The following is a 22,887-nucleotide window of genomic DNA, read 5'->3' on the forward strand; positions in this document are numbered from 1 at the left end:
GGAGCAACGAGGCAAAACATTGACAAACATGGACGTGACGTGTCTAGCGCCTCCTGTATGAAGGTAGTTATTTAAAAAAAAAAAAAAAAAAAAAAAAAAAAAAAATTTGTCTTTGTTGTTCAATAAAAAAAAGTCACTTCGATCAAAAATAAATGTGTTTGAATGCAAAAATAAAATTGAAACTATTTTTCATTCATTGAATTTTTTTTTATTGAAGTAATGTACAACCCCTAGCGAATACTTGCACGAGTCCTTAACAAAAATCCGCTAGCTTAAATGCTATATAATGCTAATGTTTACCAGATAGTTTCTGGTGTGCACTACATTGTTTGTGGTGAGCACCAGAAATCTTCTAAACATTAGCATTATACAGCATTAAGCTAGCGGACTTTTTCGAACTTGCATCACGAAAGTCTGCTAGCTTAAATGCTATATAATGCTAATGATTAGCAGATTTCTGGTGAGTACTAGAAACAATCTGGTGCACACCAGATTGTTTCTGGTGCGGACTAGATTGGTTAAATGTATTTTGATTCTATAGATGTCTTTTGCGATGCTAGTTAGCCAATTGCAACAATGCAACAATTGGCTAACTTGCATCGCAAAAGTCTGCTAGGTTAAATGCTTTATAATGCTAATGTTTACAACATTGTAAAAGTCCACTAGATTAAATGCTATATAATGCTAATGTTTACAACAGTTGGCTAATAATCATAGCAAATGTCCGCTCGCTTAAATGCTATTCAATACAAATTTTCAGTTGATAGTTTCTGGTGTGCGCTATAAACAATAAGGTGCACACCAGATTGTTTCCAGTGCGCACCAGAAATTGCAAAAATGCAACAATGTTTACAACAACTGGCTAACTTGCATTAACAAAAATCCACTATCTTAAATGTTTTATAATGGTAATGTTTACAACAATTGGCTAACTTGCATTAACAAAAATCCGCTATCTTAAATGCTATATAATGCTAATGTTTACCAAATCGTTTCTGGTGCTCACTACATTGTTTGTGGTGAGCACCAGAAATCTGCTAATCATTAGCATTATATAGCATTTAAGCTAGCAGACTTTTGTGATGCAAGTTAGCCAGTTACAACAATGCAACAACTGGCTAACTTCGCAAAAGACATCGATAGAATCAAAATACATTTAACCAACATTAAACATGAGCATTATAAACAATCTGGTGAGCACTAGAAACAATCTGGTGCGCACCAGATTATTTCTGGTGCGGACTAGATTGGTTAAATTTATTTTGATTCTATAGATGTCTTTTGCGATGCAAGTTAGCCAATTGTTGCATTGTTGCAATTGGCTAACTTGCATCGCAAAAGTCTGCTAGGTTAAATGCTTTATAATGCTAATGTTTACAACATTGTAAAAGTCCACTAGTTTAAATGCTATATAATGCTAACGTTTACAACAATTGGCTAATTTTCATAGCAAATGTCCGCTCGCTTAAATGCTATTTAATACAAATTTTCAGTAGATAGTTTCTGGTGTGCGCTATAAACAATAAGGTGCACACCAGATTGTTTCCAGTGCTCACCAGAAATTGCAAAAATGCAACAATTGGCTAACTTGCATCAAAAAAATTTGCTATCTTAAATGCTATATAATGCTAATGTTTACAACAATTGGCTAACTTGCTAGGCAAAAGTCCACTAGCTTAAATGCTATATAATGCTAATGTTTACCAGATAGTTTCTGGTACGCACTACATTGTTTTTGGTGCGCACCAGATTGGTGTGCCCCAGAAATTATCTGGTGCGCACCAGATTGCTTAAATTTATTTTTTTTCTGTCGATGTCCCTTTAGCGCCTCCTCCTGACTGACTTTTTCCTCAATGGTTTTGTCCTGCGTGACCAATTTATATATCAATTTCTGTTCATGTATTTCTATCATTTAAAACATACTGTTGTTCTTTTCTTAAATGTATTTGTATTTGATACATTTCAATTTAATAGTTTTTGAAATAAATAATAATAAAATAAAATATAAATATAATCATAATAAATAATAATAAAGTAATATTTATTATTTTTTGTTTTTAATTCATTTTCACATCAATTTGATACGGAGCCCCTACTATGTGCTATATAATGCTAATATTTACCAGATACACAATGTAACAATGAAACAATGTAGTGCGCACCAGAGTGTTTCTTCTGGTGCGCACCAGATTTTTTCTTGTGCGCACCAGATTTCTTAAATTAATTTTATTTCTGTCGATGTCCCTTTAGGGGACCCATACTAGCGCCTCCTGTTGACCTTTTCCGCAATGTTTTTGTCCTGCATGACCAATTTACATATCAATTTCAATCTTCATCATGTATTTCTATTAGGGTTGTTCCGATCATGTTTTTTTGCCCCCGATCCGATCCCGATCGTTTTAGTTTGAGTATCTGTCGATCCCGATATTTCCCAATCCGATTGCTTTTTTTTTTTGCTCCCGATTCAATTCCAATCATTCCCGATAAATTTTCCCGATCATATACATTTTGGCAAAGCATTAACAAAAAAATGAATAAAACTCGGACGAATATATACATTCAACGTACAGTACATAAGTACTGTATTTGTTTATTATGACAATAAATCCTCAAGATGGCATTTACATTATTAACATTATTTCTGTGAGAGTGATCCATGGATAGAAAGACTTGTAATTGTTAAAGGATAAATGTGACTTTGTATATTGTGACTAAATATTGCCATCTAGTGTATTTGTTTAGCTGTCAGTAAATGATACTGTAGCCATTTAACTGTTGTGCCCAAATGCATGATGGGAAGTGCACCCATGACTGTGCGTCGTGGTACCAATTGATATATCTTCTCTGCATTGGGAAATAACATAGGGTGTTAAGAAAAAGATCAATTATTACCTCACATCCCCACATTGTTTCCCACTTTATTTCAAATTGTAGGGAGAGGGATTGTAAGGCTTTAACCAATTAAAAAAATGCTCCAAAGGCTGCCAAAATTCACTCTGCTCATTTTACGCTGCCTTTTAGCTCTATATATAGGTAAAACGGCGCCATTACAGATTGAACGTGGCAATGCGTGAGTGGGTCGTGCAGCGCATGCGTTGATTGCGTTAAATATTTTAACGTGATAAATTTTTTAAAAAATTAATTACCGTCGGTAACGGGATAATTTTGATAACCCTACCTTAAGCCTAAAACTAAAGACTCTGGATGAGTGTAACCATAATATGTCTGTAACATTAAATACAATTAGAAAATGATTTAATTAAAAAAAAAAAAAGTATTAAAAATAGGCATGGCCGATATTTTTTTGACGATTTCGATACGAAATGACGTGATTGGACCCGATCGATCGACAATTTCTATCATTTAAAACATAGTATTGTTCTTTTTTAATGTATTTGTAATTAATACATTTAAATTCATTTATTTATTTTTTAATTAAAAAATATATTCTATTTTTAAATTCATTTTTTTAGATCAATTTGATGATATTTTCTAATTATTTTTTAATTATCACTGATCATTCACTGCTAACCCTCCCAGTCGAAATGACGTCTTTGGATAAATTGGACGTCTAGCAACGTCAATCGCACTTAAAGATGAGCATTCACAGCGAGTCCAGTCTGCCAGCCAATTTAAATGAATTAGACGTCAGTCCTTGTCAATGGCAGGCAATGAGTTAAACCGTTTTGAGCTGGCGCGTTTGTTAGATGCAGTATCTTGCTTGTGCCACGGCGGGGCGCTGCAACACATCCTGTGGAATGTCATCACGCCCTTTGTTTTCTTACTATATGTCATCATGTCTTTATTTACGTTCTTTTTTATGTGACAACAAACTTTCTGGTTGTTATAAAATAAATGATTTTGCTTAACAAAAGCATACATTCAGCACAAATTAGTTTTATTTCAAACACGCACGTCCACGTGAAGGTTTTTATTCTGAAGAAAGTAAGCGTGTTTCCGGTATGTAACGTTTCCTGTTGGGTTTAGCTTGCCCCCTCCGTGCCGCCTCGCATTAAGCAGGAGCGCAGAGGAACGGAGCGGCGTTGACTCCGACCAGCACCCCCGAGCCCCCGCCCCACTATGCGGCGGTAGAGCGGCGGAGGTGGAGAGCCCGGGAGACGGAGCTCGGACGGAGGAAAAGCCCACCTCCCCCCTGCCATCCCCGCCCCCCTGTGCGGTACCACCATGTCGAACCGCAAGCATCGGGACAACCAGGAGATCTGCTCGCGCAAGGTCCGGGAGCTGGCCCAGTCTGGAGTAAACAAACACTGCTTCGAGTGCAATCAACCCGGGGTGACGTACACTGACGTGACCGTGGGCGCGTTCGTGTGCACGTCGTGCTCCGGAATGCTGTGAGTAGCTTGGCTCTTTCCCCGCTCTTTACAGTATATTGCAGCAGAGCTAATGTGGCAGGCCCGCCCGAAGATTGCAGAATCGCCAGAGCTGCATTTTGACACGCTCTCTGTCTTCCCGCAGCCCTTTAAAAGCAATCGCTGGCTGCAAGGTTTGTTTGTGTGTTTGTCAAGTGTGGGCGTGTGCGTGGACACATTTGGCATGTTCAGCCCACTCCCAGCACTCCTCGGGTAGGCCGGTTCCAAACACTCTTGTCACTCACTAATCCAGTTTTTGTTCACCCCTCAGCATTTATTCCTTGTCCTTACTATTTAAAACGTTTCAACAGTTGGTGTACTAGAACTTCCACTTGTGGACATTTTGTTGCTATCGCGAGCTTCCATGTGTGACACCTCCCTGCTAGTAAAATCCAGTTTTTCTCCTGTAGCTAAACGCAACAAATCCAGCAAGGTTCTGCGAAGAAATCCACCTAAACCAGAGCCAAAACAATGAATCCAGCAAAGTTCTGCTGGATTTGTCGTGTTTCAGTATTGGTCTTGCTGCTAAACCCTGTAATTTCAACTCACAAGACCAGTTTTGGTCTTGGAACTGTTCTTGAAACCACATTTTAAGGGTCTAATCTTGTTCTCAACTCCCAAAAGTCTTGGTCTTTTTACGGTCTCTGCTCCCAAAAGTCAGTAAGTTCTGGCATGGATAGTAGCAAAACAACAAATCCAGCAAGGTTCTGTGATGAAATCCAACATGCTGGTTTCTGTAAATGCAAAACGTGAAGAGCACTACCCAAAAGCAATGAATCCAGCAAGGTTGTGCTAAGAAGTACAACGAAACCAGGACCAAAACAATGAATCCAGCAAAGTTCTGCTGGATTTGTCGTGTTTCGGTACTGGTCTTGCTGCTAAACCCTGTAATTTTGACTTTTGGTTAGTTTTGTAACTCACAAGACCGGTTTTGGTCTTGTGTTTCGGTACTAGTCTTGCTGCTTCAGAAACCAGCATTTAGCGATGCTGCCACTAGTTAAACCCTGTAATCGAATTTTGGTTAGTTTTATAACTCCAAAGACCGGACTTGGTCTTGGAACTGTTCTTGAAACCACATTTTAAGGGTCTAATCTTGTTCTCAACTCCCAAAAGTCTTGGTCTTCTTTTGGTCTCGGTCTGGTTGAGCCCTGTAATTTCAACTTTTGGTTAGTTTTGTAACTCCAAAGACTGGTCCTGGTCTTGGAACTGTTCTTGAAACCACATTTTAAGGGTCTTGGTCGAATCTTGTTCTCAACTCCCAAAAGTCTTGGTCTCCTTTCGGTCTCTGCTCCCAAAAGTCAGTAAGTTCTGGCCTCATACAAGTCTTGGTTTCTGATAGTAGCAAAACACAACAAATCCAGCAAAGTTCTGCTGGATTTGTCGTGTTTCGGTACTGGTCTTGCTGCTAAACCCTGTAATTTTGACTTTTGGTTAGTTTTGTAACTCACAAGACCGGTTTTGGTCTTGTTTCGGTACTAGTCTTGCTGCTTCAGAAACCAGCATTTAGCGACGCTGCCACTAGTTAAACCCTGTAATTTCGAATTTTGGTTAGTTTTATAACTCCAAAGACCGGACTTGGTCTTGGAACTGTTCTTGAAACCACATTTTAAGGGTCTAATCTTGTTCTCAACTCCCAAAAGTCGTGGTCTTCTTTCGGTCTCGGTCTAATTGAGCCCCGTAATTTCGACTTTTGGTTAGTTTTGTAACTCCAAAGACTGGTCCAGGTTTTGGAACTGTTCTTGAAACCACATTTGAAGGGTCTTGGTCGAATCTTGTTCTCAACTCCCAAAAGTTTGGTCTCCTTTCGGTCTCGGCTCCCAAAAGTCAGTAAGTTTTGGTCTCATACAAGTCTTGGTTACTGATAGTAGCAAAACACAACAAATCCAGCAAGGTTCTGCGATGAAATCCAACATGCTGGTTTCTGTACCTGCAAGAACAGTACAAAAACATGGAGAGCACTACCATAACCCGATGAATCCAGCAGGGTTCTGCTAAGAAATCCAACTAAACCAGGACCAAGACAATGAATCCAGCAAAGCTCTGCTGGATTTGTTGTGTTTTGGTACTGGTCTTGCTGCTTCAGAAACCAGCATTTAGCGAGGCTGCCTCTAGTTGAGCCCCGTAATTTCGGCTTTTGGTTAGTTTTGTAACTCCAAAGACTGGTCCTGGTCTTGTAACTGTTCTTGAAACCACATTTTAAGGGTCTTGGTCAAGTCTTGTTCTCAACTCCCAAAGGTCTTGGTCTCCTTTCGATCTCTGCTCTCAAAAGTCAGTAAGTTCTGGCCTCATACAAGTCTTGGTTTCTGATAGTAGCAAAACACAACAAGTCCAGCAAGGTTATGCGATGATATCCAACAATCTGGTTTCTGTACCTGCAAGACCAGTACAAAAACGGGGAGAGCACTATCAAAACCCAATGAATCCAGCACGCTTCTGCTGGATTTGTTGTGTTTCGGTACTGGTCTTGCTGTTCAGAAACCAGCATTTAGCGAGGCTGCCTCTAGTTGAGCCCCGTTATTTCAACTTTTGGTTAGTTTTATAACTCCAAAGACTGCTCTTGGTCTTGGAACTGTTCTTGAAACCACATTTTAAGGGTCTTGGACTTGGTCGAGTCTTGTTCTCAACTCCCAAATCTCTTGGTCTACTTTCGGTCTCGGCTCCCAAACGTAAGTCAGTTCTGGCCTCATACAAGGCTTGGTTTCTGACAGTAGCAAAACACAACAAATCCAGCAAGATTCTGCGAGGAAATCCAACATGCTGGTTTCTGTACCCGCAAGACTAGCACAAAAACGTGGAGAACACTACCAAAACCCAATGAATCCAGAAGGGTTCTGCTAAGAAATCCAACTAAACCAGGACCAAAACAATGAATCCAGCAAAGTTCAGCTGGATTTGTTATGTTTCGGTACTGGGTCATGCTGTTCAGAAACCAGCATTTATCGAGGTTGCCTCTAGTTGAGCCCTGTAATTTAGACTTTTGGTTAGTTTTATAACTCTAAAGACCGGACTTGGTCTTGGAACTGTTCTTGAAACCAAATTTTAAGGGTCTTGGTCGAGTCTTTTTCTCAACTCCTAAAAGTCTTGGTCTTCTTTCGGTCTCTGCTCCCCAAAGTCAGTAAGTTCTGGTCTCATCGAAGTCCTGGTTTCTGATAGTTTGGTGTTAAAGCAACTATGAACAGGTGTCGTGCCAGGTTTGGTTAGAAGTAGTTTTAATAACTCATTGCCTGCCATTGGCAACGATAGACGTCCAATCCATTTGAAGAGGGAGGGTTGGCAGCGAATGAACGACCATCTACTTGTGATAAACCCGCACCAGAAGGATGACAAAGAACGTTTAATACGAACTTGGAGCTTAATCTGGATATCAAGGATATGGAATAAATGCTCTGCCGGCTTTCCATATGCCCCCCCATCCCCCAGCACACGTTAGCCTACCCCCTCCCTGACACATACACTGCAGAGATGTTTCCACGCCCACCTGCTGTTTCCTCTGACAACAAATAACTTGTGTTTATTTTTTGTGTTGAACCGCTGGCCGTTGGACCACAGGAGAGGCCTCAACCCGCCGCACAGGGTCAAGTCCATCTCCATGACAACCTTCTCCCAGCAGGAAGTGGAATTCCTCCAAAACCACGGCAACGAGGTGAGCAAGTCCACCCTCGAGATCTGAAACGGCCCATCCCGCCATGTTTGCGCTTAGGTCGGCAGAAGGACGTGGCTGTGCGCCTTCGACCCCAAGACGGACGGCTGCGACACGAAAGACTCGCAGAAGTTCAAAGAGTTCCTGCAGGACAAATACGAGAAGAAGAAATGGTGAGATGTTTGAAAAGTCCTACCTACTTTTGAAGGTACTCACTGCGTTTTCCCCGGCAGGCATTTTTCTAAATGTAAGAATCGCAGAGATGCAGAGGGACCTTGGAGTCCCGGTGTCCAGACCGTCCTCGTTCACGGTCCGCCCTCGCATATCCTGCCGCCCAACGCCAGGCAGGCCAGAACGCTGGTGAGAGACGCTCACCGTCGATAATGGAGACGTACAAACTGCGCTTTTCATACCGTTCCGTCCCTGCAGTCTCAGATGGTGCCTTGTGACCGTGCCTCACCCGCCGACGTCAGGCCAGATGCGTTCACCGCGCGGCCGTCGCGCTCCCAAAGCTTCCGGGATCCATCCCTTAAAGGTACAGTGGGGCAAATAAGTATTTAGTCAACCACCAATTGTGCAAGGTCTCCTACTTGAAAAGGTTAGCGAGGCCTGTAATTGTCAACATGAGTAAACCTCAACAATGAAAGACAGAGTGTTGAAAAAAAACAGAAAGTCACATTGTTTGATTTTTAAAGAATTTATTTCCAAATTAGAGTGGAAAATAAGTATTTGGTCACTTACAAACAAGCAAGATTTCTTGCTGTCATAGAGGTCTAACTTCTAATGAGGTCTAACGAGGCTCAACTCGTTACCGGTATTAATGGCACCTGTTTTAACTCATTATCGGTATAAAAGACACCTGTCCACAACCCAATCAGTCACACTCCAAACTCCACTATGGCCAAGACCAAAGAGCTGTCGAAGAACACCAGAGACAAAATTGTAGACCTGCACCAGGCTGGGAAGACTGAATCTACAATAGGTAAAGCGCTTGGTGTAAAGAAATTAACTGTGGGAGCAATTATTAGAAAATGGAAGACATAGACCACTGATAATCTCCCTCGATCTGAGGCTCCATGCAACATCTCACCCCGTGGTGTCAAAATGATAACAAGAACGGTGAGCAAAAATCCCAGAACCACGCGGGGGGACCTAGTGAATGACCTACAGAGGGCCGGGACCACAGTAACAAAGGCTACTATCAGTAACACAGTGCGCCGCCAGGGACTCAAATCCTGCACTGCCAGACGTGTCCCCCTGCTGAAGCCAGTACACGTCCAGGCCCGTCAGCAGTTCGCTAGAGAGCATTTGGATGATCCAGAAGAGGACTGGGAGAATGTATTATGGTCGGATGAAACCAAAATAGAACTTTATGGTAGAAACACAGGTTCTCGTGTTTGGAGGAGAAAGAATACTGAATTGCATCCAAAGAACACCATACCCACTGTGAAGCATGGGGGTGGAAACATCATGCTTTGGGGCTGTTTTTCTGCAAAGGGACCAGGACGACTGATCTGTGTAAAGGAAAGAATGAATGGGGCCATGTATTGAGAGATTTTGAGTGAAAATCTCCTATCAGCAAGGGCATTGAAGATGAGACGTGGCTGGCAACAAAGGAGTGGCTTTGTAAGAAGGATTTCAAGGTCCTGGAGTGGCCTAGCCAGTCTCCAGATCTCAACCCAATAGAAAATCTGTGGAGGGAGTTGAAAGTCCGTGTTGCCCAACGACAGATTCAGTCTTCCCAGCCTAGTGCAGGTCTACAATGTTGTCTCTGGTGTCCTTCGACAGCTCTTTTGTCTTGGCCATAGTGGAGTTTGGAGTGTGACTGACTGAGGTTGTGGACGGGTGTCTTTTATACCGATAATGAGTTAAAACCAGTGCCATTAATACAGGTAAGGAGTAGAGCCTCGTCAGACCTCGTTAGAAGAAGTTAGACCTCTTTGACAGCCAGAAATCTTGCTTGTTTGTAGGTGACCAAATACTTATTTTCCACTCTAATTTGGAAATAAATCCTTTAAAAATCAAACAATGTGATTTTCTGTTTTTTTTTCCACATTCTGTCTCTCATGATTGAGGTTTACACATGTTGGCAATTACAGGCCTCTCTAATATTTTCAAGTGGGAGAACTTCCCCAATTAGTGGTTGACTAAATACTTATTTGCCCAACTGTATTCCAACTCAACTGCCGTTTTCTTCTGGAACAGGACCAAACCTTTCACTTTTTTGTGCTACTCTCGTAGACCAGAACGTCTGCGGGATTGAGCGACAGCGCCCGGGTTCGCTGTCTTCTGCCCATGGTCCTTCCTTCCCTGCCCTCCCTCGGCCTTCGGGTGCGCATCCCAACTTCTTTCAATTCCCTCTAACTTGTCCTTCCAGAGTAAAACTCTTTTATGCTCTGTGTGTGTGTCTCCTCACCTTGTAGCCAGTAGCTCTTTCAAAAAAAACTTCACCTTAGGTAAGACCCCTTCACCCCGCTAATGTCCATCAGCTTCATCTCAACCATTCAATCTTTTTTGAACCATTCGAGCTAATTGCGGAAACACGATATTGCTAAACACCTCGTGGTCTTGTTCTTTTGGTTGTGTCGGAAACAGGTCGTACCACGCCCACGTCGGGCGGCACGGGGCCCTTCAGAGCCTTCCCCAGATCCCTCAGTTTGGATTTTGGAGGATTGAAACAGCCGCAAGCTTCTCTTCCTCAATCTCTGTCCCAGCAGCAGAGTGCTAGCAACACCCAGGACAGATACGCTGCGGTGTCTCAACTGGACACCGCATTCTCTGAAACAGGTACGCCACATTTCCCTCACAGGTTTGACGTCAATAATCCACGGCCACTCCGCTGTAGTAGCGGCAGGACAATCCCGATTGTCGCGGCCAGCTCAGCTGTGTTGCGTAACGTCCGTCTTGCAAATGCCAAAGCCGTTAGCCGCTGAATTACACTCATTGTGTTTGCTCGCATCACGCAGTCGGCTTCAAAGGGTCCCCTTGAATCGTTTTAATCGCTTTAAAATCAGCACCGGTTGACTTCGCCTAAGTGGATTTTGATTGGTTTTTATGTGTTGTGGGGAGAGTTTGTTTCCTGACTCGGTCACAAGAATTTTTTTAGGACAGAATTTGAAATTTGAAAGTGATCTTTACTGATTGTTTGAAATGTTTGTCAACAGTGCCACCTGCTGGTCCTCCGCAGTACAGCACCCTATTCAGCAACCGGTTATCCGGCTCCGTTCCTGCCAGGTATTTTGATGGTTCAATACCATTGACAGTGATAGACGTCAAATGTACGGGTCCCTTTATGTTTGTTTTGGGTCACTTTCTGTGGATTTGGGAGTATTCTATTGAATTCGGGGACTTTTAAGCTTACATCCTGTTGATCGCAGGTTCCCATTGACTAAAGATCACTCCCAGTCAAATTGGATTTATTTTTTTTCCGAAGATCTGAACTTCTTCATGTCTTCTCTCAGCAGCTCCCCAAGTGTGGATACGTTGACCACGTCCCAAACATTTGCAAGTAAGCTCGTGCGGAGTAGCGTGGAATGTAGCCCACCGTCAATGATCTTTTTGTCTGACCAAGCGACCCCCCCCCCCCCCCCTGCCGGCCTCTCAGGTTTCCCCAACCCATTCAGCTCCGGCTTGGCTTCCCAGCAGCCCGCTGCGCTCTCCCCCAGCAACCCTTTCAGCAGCCCCCCAGGAGGTGAGTTTCGGGGGGCCCGGCGAAGCCCGCAAATATCCAAAGCCATGTCTTCTTTTCTTTCACAGGTGACGGCGACGCCTTTGTTACCTCGCCCACAACGGCGTTCCCGCCACCTGCCGCGTTTCCCCGAGAGGCTGCGAACAACCAGGAAGCTAACGGTAACGTACATATCGAAGAATAATGATTATTGGAAATTGACCTTTTAGCCAGATTGCCGGAATCACGCCAGCCGAACCGCATGAACCCTGCTAGCGCAATTCAAATGACCCGGGCCAGCGCAACTCAACAACCTGGCCAAAAAGCCAAACGCCGCGCGTTCACCTTAGTTTTAACTAGGGCTGTCAATTTTATCGTGTTAATGGGCGGTAATTCCGATCGATCGGGTCCGATCACGTCATTTTCAAAGTATCGGAATCGGCCAAAAAATATCGGACATGCCTTTTTTTAATATACTGTATATACAGTGCCTTGCAAAAGTATTCGGCCCCCTTGAATCTTGCAACCTTTCGCCACATTTCAGGCTTCAAACATAAAGATATGAAATTCAATTTTTTTGTCAAGAATCAACAACAAGTGGGACACAATTGTGAAGTAGAACAACATTTATTGGATAATTTAAACTTTTTTAACAAATAAAAAACTGAAAAGTGGGGCGTGCAATATTATTCGGCCCCTTTACTTTCAGTGCAGCAAACTCACTCCAGAAGTTCAGTGAGGATCTCTGAATGATCCATTGTTGTCCTAAATGACCGATGATGATAAATAGAATCCACCTGTGTGTAATCAAGTCTCCGTATAAATGCACCTGCTCTGTGATAATCTCAGGGTTCTGTTTAAAGTGCAGAGAGCATTATGAAAACCAAGGAACACACCAGGCAGGTCCGAGATACTGTTGTGGAGAAGTTTAAAGCCGGATTTGGATACAAAAAGATTTCCCAAGCTTTAAACATCTCAAGGAGCACTGTGCAAGCCATCACATTGAAATGGAAGGAGCATCAGACCACTGCAAATCTACCAAGACCCGGCCGTCCTTCCAAACTTTCTTCTCAAACAAGGAGAAAACTGATCAGAGATGCAGCCAAGAGGCCCATGATCACTCTGGATGAACTGCAGAGATCTACAGCTGAGTTGGGAGAGTCTGTCCATAGGACAACAATCAGTCGTACACTGCACAAATCTGGCCTTTATGGAAGAGTGGTAAGAAGAAAGCCATTTCTCAAAGATATCCATAAAAAGTCTCGTTTAAAGTTTGCCAAAAGCCACCTGGGAGACACACCAAACCTGTGGAAGAAGGTGCTCTGGTCAGATGAAACCAAAATTGAACTTTTTGGCCGCAATGCAAAACGATATGTTTGGCGTAAAAGCAACACAGCTCATCACCCTGAACACACCGTCCCCACTGTCAAACATGGTGGTGGCAGCATCATGGTTTGGGCCTGCTTTTCTTCAGCAGGGACAGGGAAGATGGTTAAAATTGACGGGAAGATGGATGCAGCCAAATACAGGAACATTCTGGAAGAAAACCTGTTGGTATCTGCACAAGACCTGAGACTGGGACGGAGATTTATCTTCCAACAGGACAATGATCCAAAACATAAAGCCAAATCTACAATGGAATGGTTCAAAAATAAACATATCCAGGTGTTAGAATGGCCAAGCCAAAGTCCAGACCTGAATCCAATCGAGAATCTGTGGAAAGAGCTGAAGTCTGCTGTTCACAAACACTCTCCATCCAACCTCACTGAGCTCGAGCTGTTTTGCAAGGAAGAATGGGCAAGAATGTCAGTCTCTCGATGTGCAAAACTGATAGAAACATACCCCAAGCGACTTGCAGCTGTAATTGGAGCAAAAGGTGGCGCTACAAAGTATTAACTCAAGGGGGCCGAATAATATTGCACGCCCCACTTTTCAGTTTTTTATTTGTAAAAAAAAGTTTAAATTATCCAATAAATGTTGTTCCACTTCACGATTGTGTCCCACTTGTTGTTGATTCTTGACAAAAAAATTAAATTTTATATCTTTATGTTTGAAGCCTGAAATGTGGCGAAAGGTTGCAAGGTTCAAGGGGGGCCGAATACTTTTGCAAGGCACTGTATATTTATTAGGGCTGTCAAACGATTAAAATTTTTAATCGAGTTAATTATAGCTTAAAAATGAATTAATCGTAATTAATCGCAATTCAAACCATCTATAAAATATGCCAGATTTTTCTGTAAATTAGTGTTGAAATGGAGAGATAAGACACAAGATGGATATATACATTCAACATACGGTTCATAAAGGCTGTATTTGTTTATTATAACAATAAATCAACAAGATGGCATTAACATTATTAACATTTGTTAAAGCGATCCATGGATAGAAAGACTTGTAGTTCTTAAAAGAAAAGTGTTAGTACAATTTATAGAAATGTTATATTAAAACCCCTCTTAATGTTTTCGTTTTAATGAAATTTGTAAAATTATCAATCAAAAAATAAACTAGTAGCCTGCCATTGTTGATGTCAATAATTACTTACAGAATGCTCATGGGTGCTGAAGCCTATAAAATCAGTCGCACCCAAGCGCCAGCAGAGGGCGGCAAAACTCCATAAAACACAATTAACAAGTGAGCGTTTCACTGTACCGTCACTCAAATCTATCTGAGCGGGGCATGTGCGTTAATTGCGACAAATATTGTAACGTGATTAATTAAAAAAATTAATTGACACCCGTTAACACGATAATTTTGACAGCCCTAATATATATATATATATATATATATATATATATATATAGTTTAAATCATTTTCTAATTGTATTTAACGTTACAAAGTGTCTTACACTAATCCAGAGTAGTTTTGGCTTAAAGTAGGGCTATCAAATTTATTGCATTAACGGCGGTATAAATTTTTTTTAAATTAATCACGTTAAATAAATATTGCAGCCTTTGGAGCCTATTTTTATTTGGCCAAAGCCTTACAATCCCCCTCTCAGCACTTAGAAATAACGTGGGAGGCAATGTAGGGAAGAAAGGATGTAGTTGATCATTTTCTTAACACCATGTATTATTTTCCAACGCAGAGAAGATATATCAATTGGTGCCACTACGCTGAGTCATGGTTGCGATTCCCATCATGCATTTGGGCAGATCAGTTAAATGGCTACAGTATCATTTACTGAAAGCTCAACAAATACACTAGATGGCAATATTTAGTCACAATATACAAAGTCACATTTATCCTTTAAGAATTACAAGTCTTTCTATCCTTGGATCCCTCTCACAGAAAGAATGTTGATAATGTAAATGCCATCTTGAGGATTTATTGTCTTAATAAACAAATATGTACTGTATGTTGAATGTATATATTCGTCCGAGTTTTATTCATTTTTTTCTTAATGCATTGCCAAAATGTATATGATCGGGAGAAATTATGGGGAATGATTGGAATTGAATCGGGAGCAAAAAAAAAAAGCAATCGGATCGGGAAATATCGGGATCGGCAGATACTCAAACTAAAACGATCGGGAGCAAAAAAACATGATCGGAACAACCCTATTTTTAAATGAATCACGTTATAATATTCAACGCAATTAACGCATGCGCGGCACGACCCACTCTGGCACTGTTTTACTTATATAGAGAGCTAAGAGGCAGCGTCAAGTGAGTGGAGTAGATACAATCACTCATTGGGGCCATGTTTTTAATTGGCAAAAGCTTTAACATCTCTCCCACAACAACTATAAATATTGTGGGAAGCAACGTGGGGAAGAATGACAGAAGTTGATCTTTTTCTTCACACCCTGTTTTGTACCCAACGCAGAGAAGATATAGCATTTGCAGCCACCACACACAGTCATGGTTTCACCACTTCTAGGGTGACCAAACGTCCTCTTTTGCCCGGACAAGTCCTACTTTCACGTAGTATCCTCGTGGTCCGGGCGGGTTTTATAAATTCATAGAAATGTCCGGTTTTTATGATTTTTCACGGGACCAATTTGAAGAGAATCCCTCTGGCCGCTGGGTGGCAGCAGTTGACATGGCTCCTACTAGAAGGGAGGGAAGGAGTAGTTCTTCTTGTTTTTGTTGGCAGTTTACCCCTATCGTTAGGCATTACCGCCATCTACTGGGTTGATGATTTGGCCACAACGCCTGCCCAATTGTTAAGTTTTTTACAATAAATACGTATATAATGGCAACTGTTGACTTCTGTCGGAGACTTGACTGTAAAATCCCGTTTGGTGTCGCATCATTGCGCTGCTGATAATTGTAAACTTTTGTAGCAAAGTTAGATTTTTGCCTCAGCTAGCTATCAGTAAGCTAAACCACGCTAGGCATTACGGGAAACGTAGTTTTGAACTGCTACGTTTGGAAATATGCTGGTTGAATAGTTTGTCAGTTTATTTCGGTTATTGTTTGTGTGCAACGTAGAACATTGAATAAGTATATCAATTGAATGGGAAGAACAATTTGTTAAGGGCAATTGTCGTGATAGTAATTTTAAGCCTACAGTGTGTATGTGTATTGATATTGATTGGACTACATTTCCATGGGTCTGCATTATATATATATATATATATATATATATATATATACATATGTATTCTTTTTTTAGTCATTATTGATTTTTTTTCAAACTGCATTTTTCCATCCAGAGTCAGGGGGCGCACTTCAAAATATATTAAAGTGATATAGGCATCTTTGAGTGAACTTCATGTAAAATTCAAGTATCTTGAGGCCAGGCTGAGTGTCCTCTTTTTTGGAATTCAAAATATGGTCACCCTAACCACTTCCCATCATGCTTTTGGGCAGAACAGTTAAGTCGCTACAGTATAATTTACTGAAAGCTCAACAAATACACTAGATGGCAATATTTAGTCACAATATACAAACTCACGCTTATCCTTTACAGGAGAATTACAAGTCTTTCTATCCGTGGATCCCTTTCACTGAAAGAATGTTAATAATGTTAATGCCATCTTGTGGATTTATTGTTATAATAGACAAATACAGTACAGTGCCTTGCAAAAGTATTCGGCCCCCTTGAACCTTGCAACCTTTCGCAACATTTCAGGCTTCAAACATAAAGATATAAAATTTTAATTTTTTGTCAAGAATCAACAACAACTGGGACACAATCGTGAAGTGGAACAAAATTTATTGGATAATTTAAACTTTTTTAACAAATAAAAAACTGAAAAGTGGGGCGTGCAATATTATTCGGCCCCCTTGCGTTCATACTTTGTAGCGCCACCTTTTGCTCCAATTACAGCTGCAAGTCGCTTGGGGTATGTTTCTATCAGTTTTGCACATCGAGAGACTGACATTCTTGCCCATTCTTCCTTGCAAAACAGCTCAGTGAGGTTGGATGGAGAGTGTTTGTGAACAGCAGTCTTCAGCTCTTTCCACAGATTCTCGATTGGATTCAGGTCTGGACTTTGACTTGGCCATTCTAACACCTGGATACGTTTATTTTTGAACCATTCCATTGTAGATTTGGCTTTATGTTTTGGATCATTATCCTGTTGAAAGATAAATCTCCGTCCCAGTGTCAGGTCTTGTGCAGATACCAACAGGTTTTCTTCCAGAATGTTCCTGTATTTGGCTGCATCCATCTTCCCGTCAATTTTAACCATCTTCCCTGTCCCTGCTGAAGAAAAGCAGGCCCAAACCATGATGCTGCCACCACCATGTTTGACAGTGGGGATGGTGTGTTCAGGGTGATGAGCTGTGTTGCTTTTACGCCAAACATATCGTTTTGCACTGTGGCCAAAAAGTTCAATTTTGGTTTCATCTGACCAGAGCATCTTCTTCCACATGTTTGGTGTGTCTCCCAGGTGGCTTGTGGCAAACTTTAAACGAGACTTTTTATGGATATCTTTGAGAAATGGCTTTCTTCTTGCCACTCTTCCATAAAGGCCAGATTTGTGCAGTAACGACTGATTGTTGTCCTATGGACAGACTCTCCCACCTCAGCTGTAGATCTCTGCAGTTCATCCAGAGTTATCATAGGCCTCTTGGCTGCATCTCTGATCAGTTTTCTCCTTGTTTGAGAAGAAAGTTTGGAAGGACGGCCGGGTCTTGGTAGATTTGCAGTGGTCTGATGCTCCTTCCATTTCAATATGATGGCTTGCACAGTGCTCCTTGAGATGTTTAAAGCTTGGGAAATCTTTTCGTATCCAAATCCGGCTTTAAACTTCTCCACAACAGTATCTCGGACCTGCCTGGTGTGTTCCTTGGTTTTCATAATGCTCTCTGCACTTTAAACAGAACCCTGAGACTATCACAGAGCAGGTGCATTTATACGGAGACTTGATTACACACAGGTGGATTCTATTTATCATCATCGGTCATTTAGGACAACATTGGATCATTCAGAGATCCTCACTTTCAGTTTTTTGTTAAAAAAGTTTAAATTATCCAATAAATGTTGTTCCACTTCACGATTGTGTCCCACTCGTTGTTGATTCTTGACAAAAAAATTGCATTTCATATCTTTATGTTTGAAGCCTGAAATGTGGCGAAAGGTTGCAAGATTCAAGGGGGCCGAATACTTTTGCAAGGCACTGTACTTATGTACAGTCTTGTCTTATCTTTCCATTCCAACAATAATTTACAGAAAAATATAGCATATTTTAGAGATGGTTTGAATTGCGATTAATTAAGATTAATTAATTTTCAAGCTGTGATTAACTCGATTAAAAATTTTAATCGTTTGTCAGCCCTAGTTTTAACCCCTTGTACGGACTCCATTTTAAAAGCTGGAAAAACGCTCCGAAACACACTTTGACAATTTATTCCAAGTCGACAATTGACCCAGACGAGGAGGAAAGCTGGCTCCAGGGTCACCACATCAACAAAATATTCCCGATAAAAGACAGCGCTCGCTAAAGAGTTCAGTCTTTTGAAAGCTCTGGTGAGGCGGGCTGTGGTCCGGAAGAAGGTTGTGTTTGGGCGTTGTTTAGGGTGATTTTCCGTTGCAGGTTGGGCCGATGAGTCCGTGCATCACTGTTGCCAAGGCAACCAGAGTTGGAGATTTTCAGCGCTGAGTGTTCAAATTCTCAGCTTTGGAGTCTTCTTGTTATCAGGCATTCCTTGTGGCAAAACAGGATTTCCCGCCATTTGTTCTTGACTCTCCACAGGAGCTGATTGCGGGATTTGGCATGACATTTTGGAGGGAAAATGACAAGCAGTACTCAATTTGGACATTTAGGGATGTAGTTTTTAAGGGGTGTACGCACTTTTGTTCCCAGGGGTTTAGATATTAATGGCTATATTTTGAGGGGAAAATAAATTATTATATTAGCTGCACACAGACTACTTTTCATTGTGTCATTTTGTCAGTGTTGTCCCATGAAAAGATATACTTACATATCTGCAGAAATGCGAGAGATGTACTCACTTTTGTGATACACTGTAGATGTCTTGCCTATCACTTGCTTGTCAGCGTCGAACTCGCTCAGTCAGCTAGCTGCATTACGCACGCGTTGGCTTCCGTGGTCAGAAGGCATCCTGTATCTGTTATGCCCTTATCATCCCGTTGTCTATTCCTGCTTGTTTTTATTAAACTATGATATACAGTGGGGCAAATAAGTATTTATTCAACCAGTAATTGTGCAAGTTCTCCCACTTGAAAATATTAGAGAGGCCTGTAATTGTCAACATGGGTAAACCTCAACCATGAGAGACAGAATATGGGGAAAAAAACCAGAAAATCACAATGTTTGATTTTTAAAGAATTTATTTGCAAATCATGGTGGAAAAAAAGTATCAAAAGTTGATCTCAATACTTTGTTATGCACCCCTTGTTGGAAATAATGGAGGCCAAACGTTTTCTGTAACTCTTCACAAGCTTTTCACACACTGTTGCTGGTATTTTGGCCCATTCCTCCATGCAGATCTCCTCTAGAGCAGTGATGTTTCGGGGCTGTTGTTGGGCAACACGGACTTTCAACTCTCATAGATTTTCTATGGGGTTGAGATCTGGAGACTGGCTAGGCCACTCCAGGACCTTGAAATGCTTCTTACGAAGCCACTCCTTTGTTGCCCTGGCTGTGTGTTTGGGATCATTGTCATGCTGAAAGACCCAACCACGTCTCATCTTCAATGCCCTTGCTGATGGAAGGAGATTTTCACTCAAAATCTCTCGATACATGGCTCCATTAATTCTTTCCTTTACACAGATCAGTTGTCCTGGTCCCTTTGCAGAAAAACAGCCCCAAAGCATGATGTTTCCACCCCCATTCTTCACAGTGGGTATGGTGTTCTTCGGCTGCAATTCAGTATTCTTTCTCCTACAAACAAGAGAACCTGTGTTTCTACCAAAAAGTTCTATTTTGGTTTCATCTGACCATAACACACATCTAAATGCTCTCTAGCAAACCGCAGACGGGCCTGGACGTATACTGGCTTCAGCAGGGGGGCACGTCTGGCAGTGCAGGATTTGAGTCCCTGGCGGCGCATTGGGTTACTGATAGTAGTCTTTGTAACTGTGATGCCAGCTCTCTGTAGGTCATTCACTAGGTCCCCCCGTGTGGTTCTGGGATTTTTGCTCACCGTTCTTGTTATCATTTTAACGCCACGGGGTGAGATCTTGCATGGAGCCCCAGATCGAGGGAGATTATCAGTGGTCTTGTATGTCTTCCATTTTCTAATAATTGCTCCCACAGTTGATTTCTTTACAACAAGCCTTTTACCTATTGCAGATTCAGTCTTCCCAGCCTGGTGCAGGTTTACAATTTTGTCTCTGGTGTCCTCCGACAGCTCTTTGGTCTTGGCTAGGGTTGTTCCGATCATGTTTTTTTGCTCCCGATCCGATCCGATCCCGATCGTTTTAGTTTGAGTATCTGCCAATCCCGATATTTCCCGATCCGATTGCTTTTTTTTGCTCCCGATTCAATTCCAATCATTCCCGATCATTTTTCCCGATCATATACATTTTGGCAATACATTAAGAAAAAAATGAATAAAACTCGGATGAATATATACATTCAACATACAGTACATAAGTACTGTATTTGTTTATTATGACAATAAATCCTCAAGATGGCATTTGCATTATTAACATTCTTTCTGTGAGAAGGATCCGCGGATAGAAAGACTTGTGACTGTATATTGTGACTAAATATTGCCATCTAGTGTATTTGTTGAGCATTCAGTAAATGATACTGTGGCCATGCCCCAATGCATGATGGGAAGTGGAACCATGATGGGAAGTAAAACCATAACTGTGCGTCGTGCTACCAATGGATATATCTTCTCTGCTTTGGGAAATAACTTAAGGTGTTAAGACATAGATCAATTGACACTTTGCTTCCCCACATTACTTCCCATGAAATTGCTAATCATTGGGAGAGGGAATTCAAGGTTTTAGTCAATTGAAGAATGGCTCCAAAGGCTGCCAAAATTCATTATACTCAAATTGCGCTGCCTTTAATCTCTCTATATAAGTAAAACGGCGTCATTACAGATTGAGTGTGACCATGAGTGAGAGGGTCGTGCAGCGCACATATTAACTGTGTTAAATATTAAAAGGTGACACATTTTTTAATAATAGTCGCCCTTATCGGGATATTTTTGATAACCCTACCTTAAGCCTAAATTAAAGACTCTGGATGAGTGTAACATATTATGTCTGTAATGTTAAATACAATTAGAAAACGATTTCATTAAAAAATATATATATATTAAAAAAAGGCTTCTCTATTCATCGTCATCTCTATTCTTGGCTATAGTGGAGTTTGGAGTTTGACTGACTGAGGTTGTGGACAGGTGTCTTGTATACCGATAATGAGTTAAAACAGGTGCCATTAATACAGGTAACAAGTGGAGCCTCGTTAGACCTCTTTGACAGCCAGAAATCTTGCTTGTTTGTAGATGACCAAATACTTATTTTCCACTCTAATTTGGAGATAAATTCTTTAAAAATCAAACAATGTGATTTTTTTTTTTCTATTCTGTCTCTCATGGCTGAGGTTTACCCATGTTGACAATTACAGGCCTCTCTAATCTTTTCAAGTAGGAGAACTTGCACAATTGGTGGTTGACAAAATACTTATTTGCCCCACTGTAAGTGCTATTTATTTTATATTGTATTAGAGTAATTCAAACAGTAAATATGGGAAAGTATACGATTCCCTTGATGATAGACGGACATAGTACGACAGTGTTTGTCTTTCAGGCTTCGCCGCCTTCCCCTCGTGCGACTCCGAGCCCAAAGTCCCTCGACCCATGTCGGTGAACCCTTTCACAGTGAGTACAGTTTTTCCCCTCTTAACGTCAGAGATTGCCAAGCAACTTTGTGTATTTCTGTGTCTCTTTCAGGGGAACGTCTACCCCAGTCGGGGAACGTCACGAAACCCTTTCATCTGACTCTCTGTTTTTGGACTCTTTTCAAGCTCAGGGAGAGTCAAAGCCTCCGTCCTTCCTCCTCCAGTTGTCTTATTTATGTCTGTGTTTACTTGTGCGTGTGAAAAAAAGAAGCCTGAATGTAATTACCACTTCCACTTGCGGGATTTATTTTTACGCCTTTATTTTTTTTCCCTTTTTTTTTTTTTTGCTGAACTGTACACTAACTACGCTGCTACTTTGCATTCATCCCCTCACACAACAAGAAAATTCACACTGGCGTATTTTCTGGACTATAAGTCGCACTGTTTTTCATAGTTTTGCTAGGCTTGCGACTTATACACGAAAAATACGGCAAATCCATCTGTATTCCCGCTTTTAAACCTATCTGCCAAAATGTGTGATGGTTTTCGGATTAAGGATCGCTGCCTTAAAGCCTCCCGATGCATCGAAATGAGAGAAAAATGTCTTTTGGTTGTTTTTCCCCTGTCTTGGGTGTTAACCACTGCCAGGCTGCATGAGCTTTGAGGGCTAAAAAAATGCTACTGAATGTAAAAAAACTGCAAATACAGAATAACTTGTATAAAATGATAGTGCTTCTTATGATTTTTTACGCGGGGGCAAAGTTTCTTGAGTGTACTTTAACCCTTTAAAGGGCAAGTGACTATTTTTTAGTCACTTCAGAACTCGACTTTAATATTATTAACGAATATTTAATGAGATTAATGGAGAAAAATAGCGGGAATGCTTTAAAACAACACTAGGTAACTTCAGTTTTGGTCTATTTTAGCGACGCAGGTGGACAAAAGCGGTAGTGTTTTGCCTTCAGGAAGACTGCGTTTCCCATGAGAACCAGCGCA

The 22,887-nt window shown here is 41.3% G+C and overlaps 1 protein-coding gene across 3 annotated transcripts; it reads left to right on the forward strand.

Moving 5' to 3' along the window:
* The first annotated feature begins 3,834 nt into the window (after nt 1-3,834).
* Nucleotides 3,835-22,618, forward strand: agfg2 (ArfGAP with FG repeats 2). Of its 3 annotated transcripts, none has more exons than XM_057854333.1 (14): nt 3,837-4,352; nt 7,920-8,013; nt 8,071-8,183; nt 8,244-8,370; nt 8,440-8,545; nt 10,252-10,341; nt 10,434-10,466; nt 10,606-10,797; nt 11,175-11,244; nt 11,475-11,518; nt 11,615-11,701; nt 11,767-11,859; nt 21,861-21,931; nt 22,004-22,618. In XM_057854333.1, the coding sequence occupies exons 1-14, from the start codon at nt 4,186-4,188 to the stop codon at nt 22,049-22,051; spliced, it is 1,335 nt and encodes a 444-aa protein (XP_057710316.1). In that variant the 5' UTR covers nt 3,837-4,185; the 3' UTR covers nt 22,052-22,618. The 3 variants fall into 3 exon arrangements, with proteins under 3 accessions (XP_057710317.1, XP_057710316.1, XP_057710315.1); XM_057854332.1 differs by having other exon boundaries at nt 3,839-4,352; nt 11,472-11,518; XM_057854334.1 differs by lacking the exon at nt 10,434-10,466 and having other exon boundaries at nt 3,835-4,352; nt 11,472-11,518.
* The last annotated feature ends 269 nt before the right edge of the window (nt 22,619-22,887 follow it).

This window comes from Corythoichthys intestinalis, chromosome 13 (assembly GCF_030265065.1).
Source record: "Corythoichthys intestinalis isolate RoL2023-P3 chromosome 13, ASM3026506v1, whole genome shotgun sequence".
NCBI classification, from domain to species: domain Eukaryota; kingdom Metazoa; phylum Chordata; class Actinopteri; order Syngnathiformes; family Syngnathidae; genus Corythoichthys; species Corythoichthys intestinalis.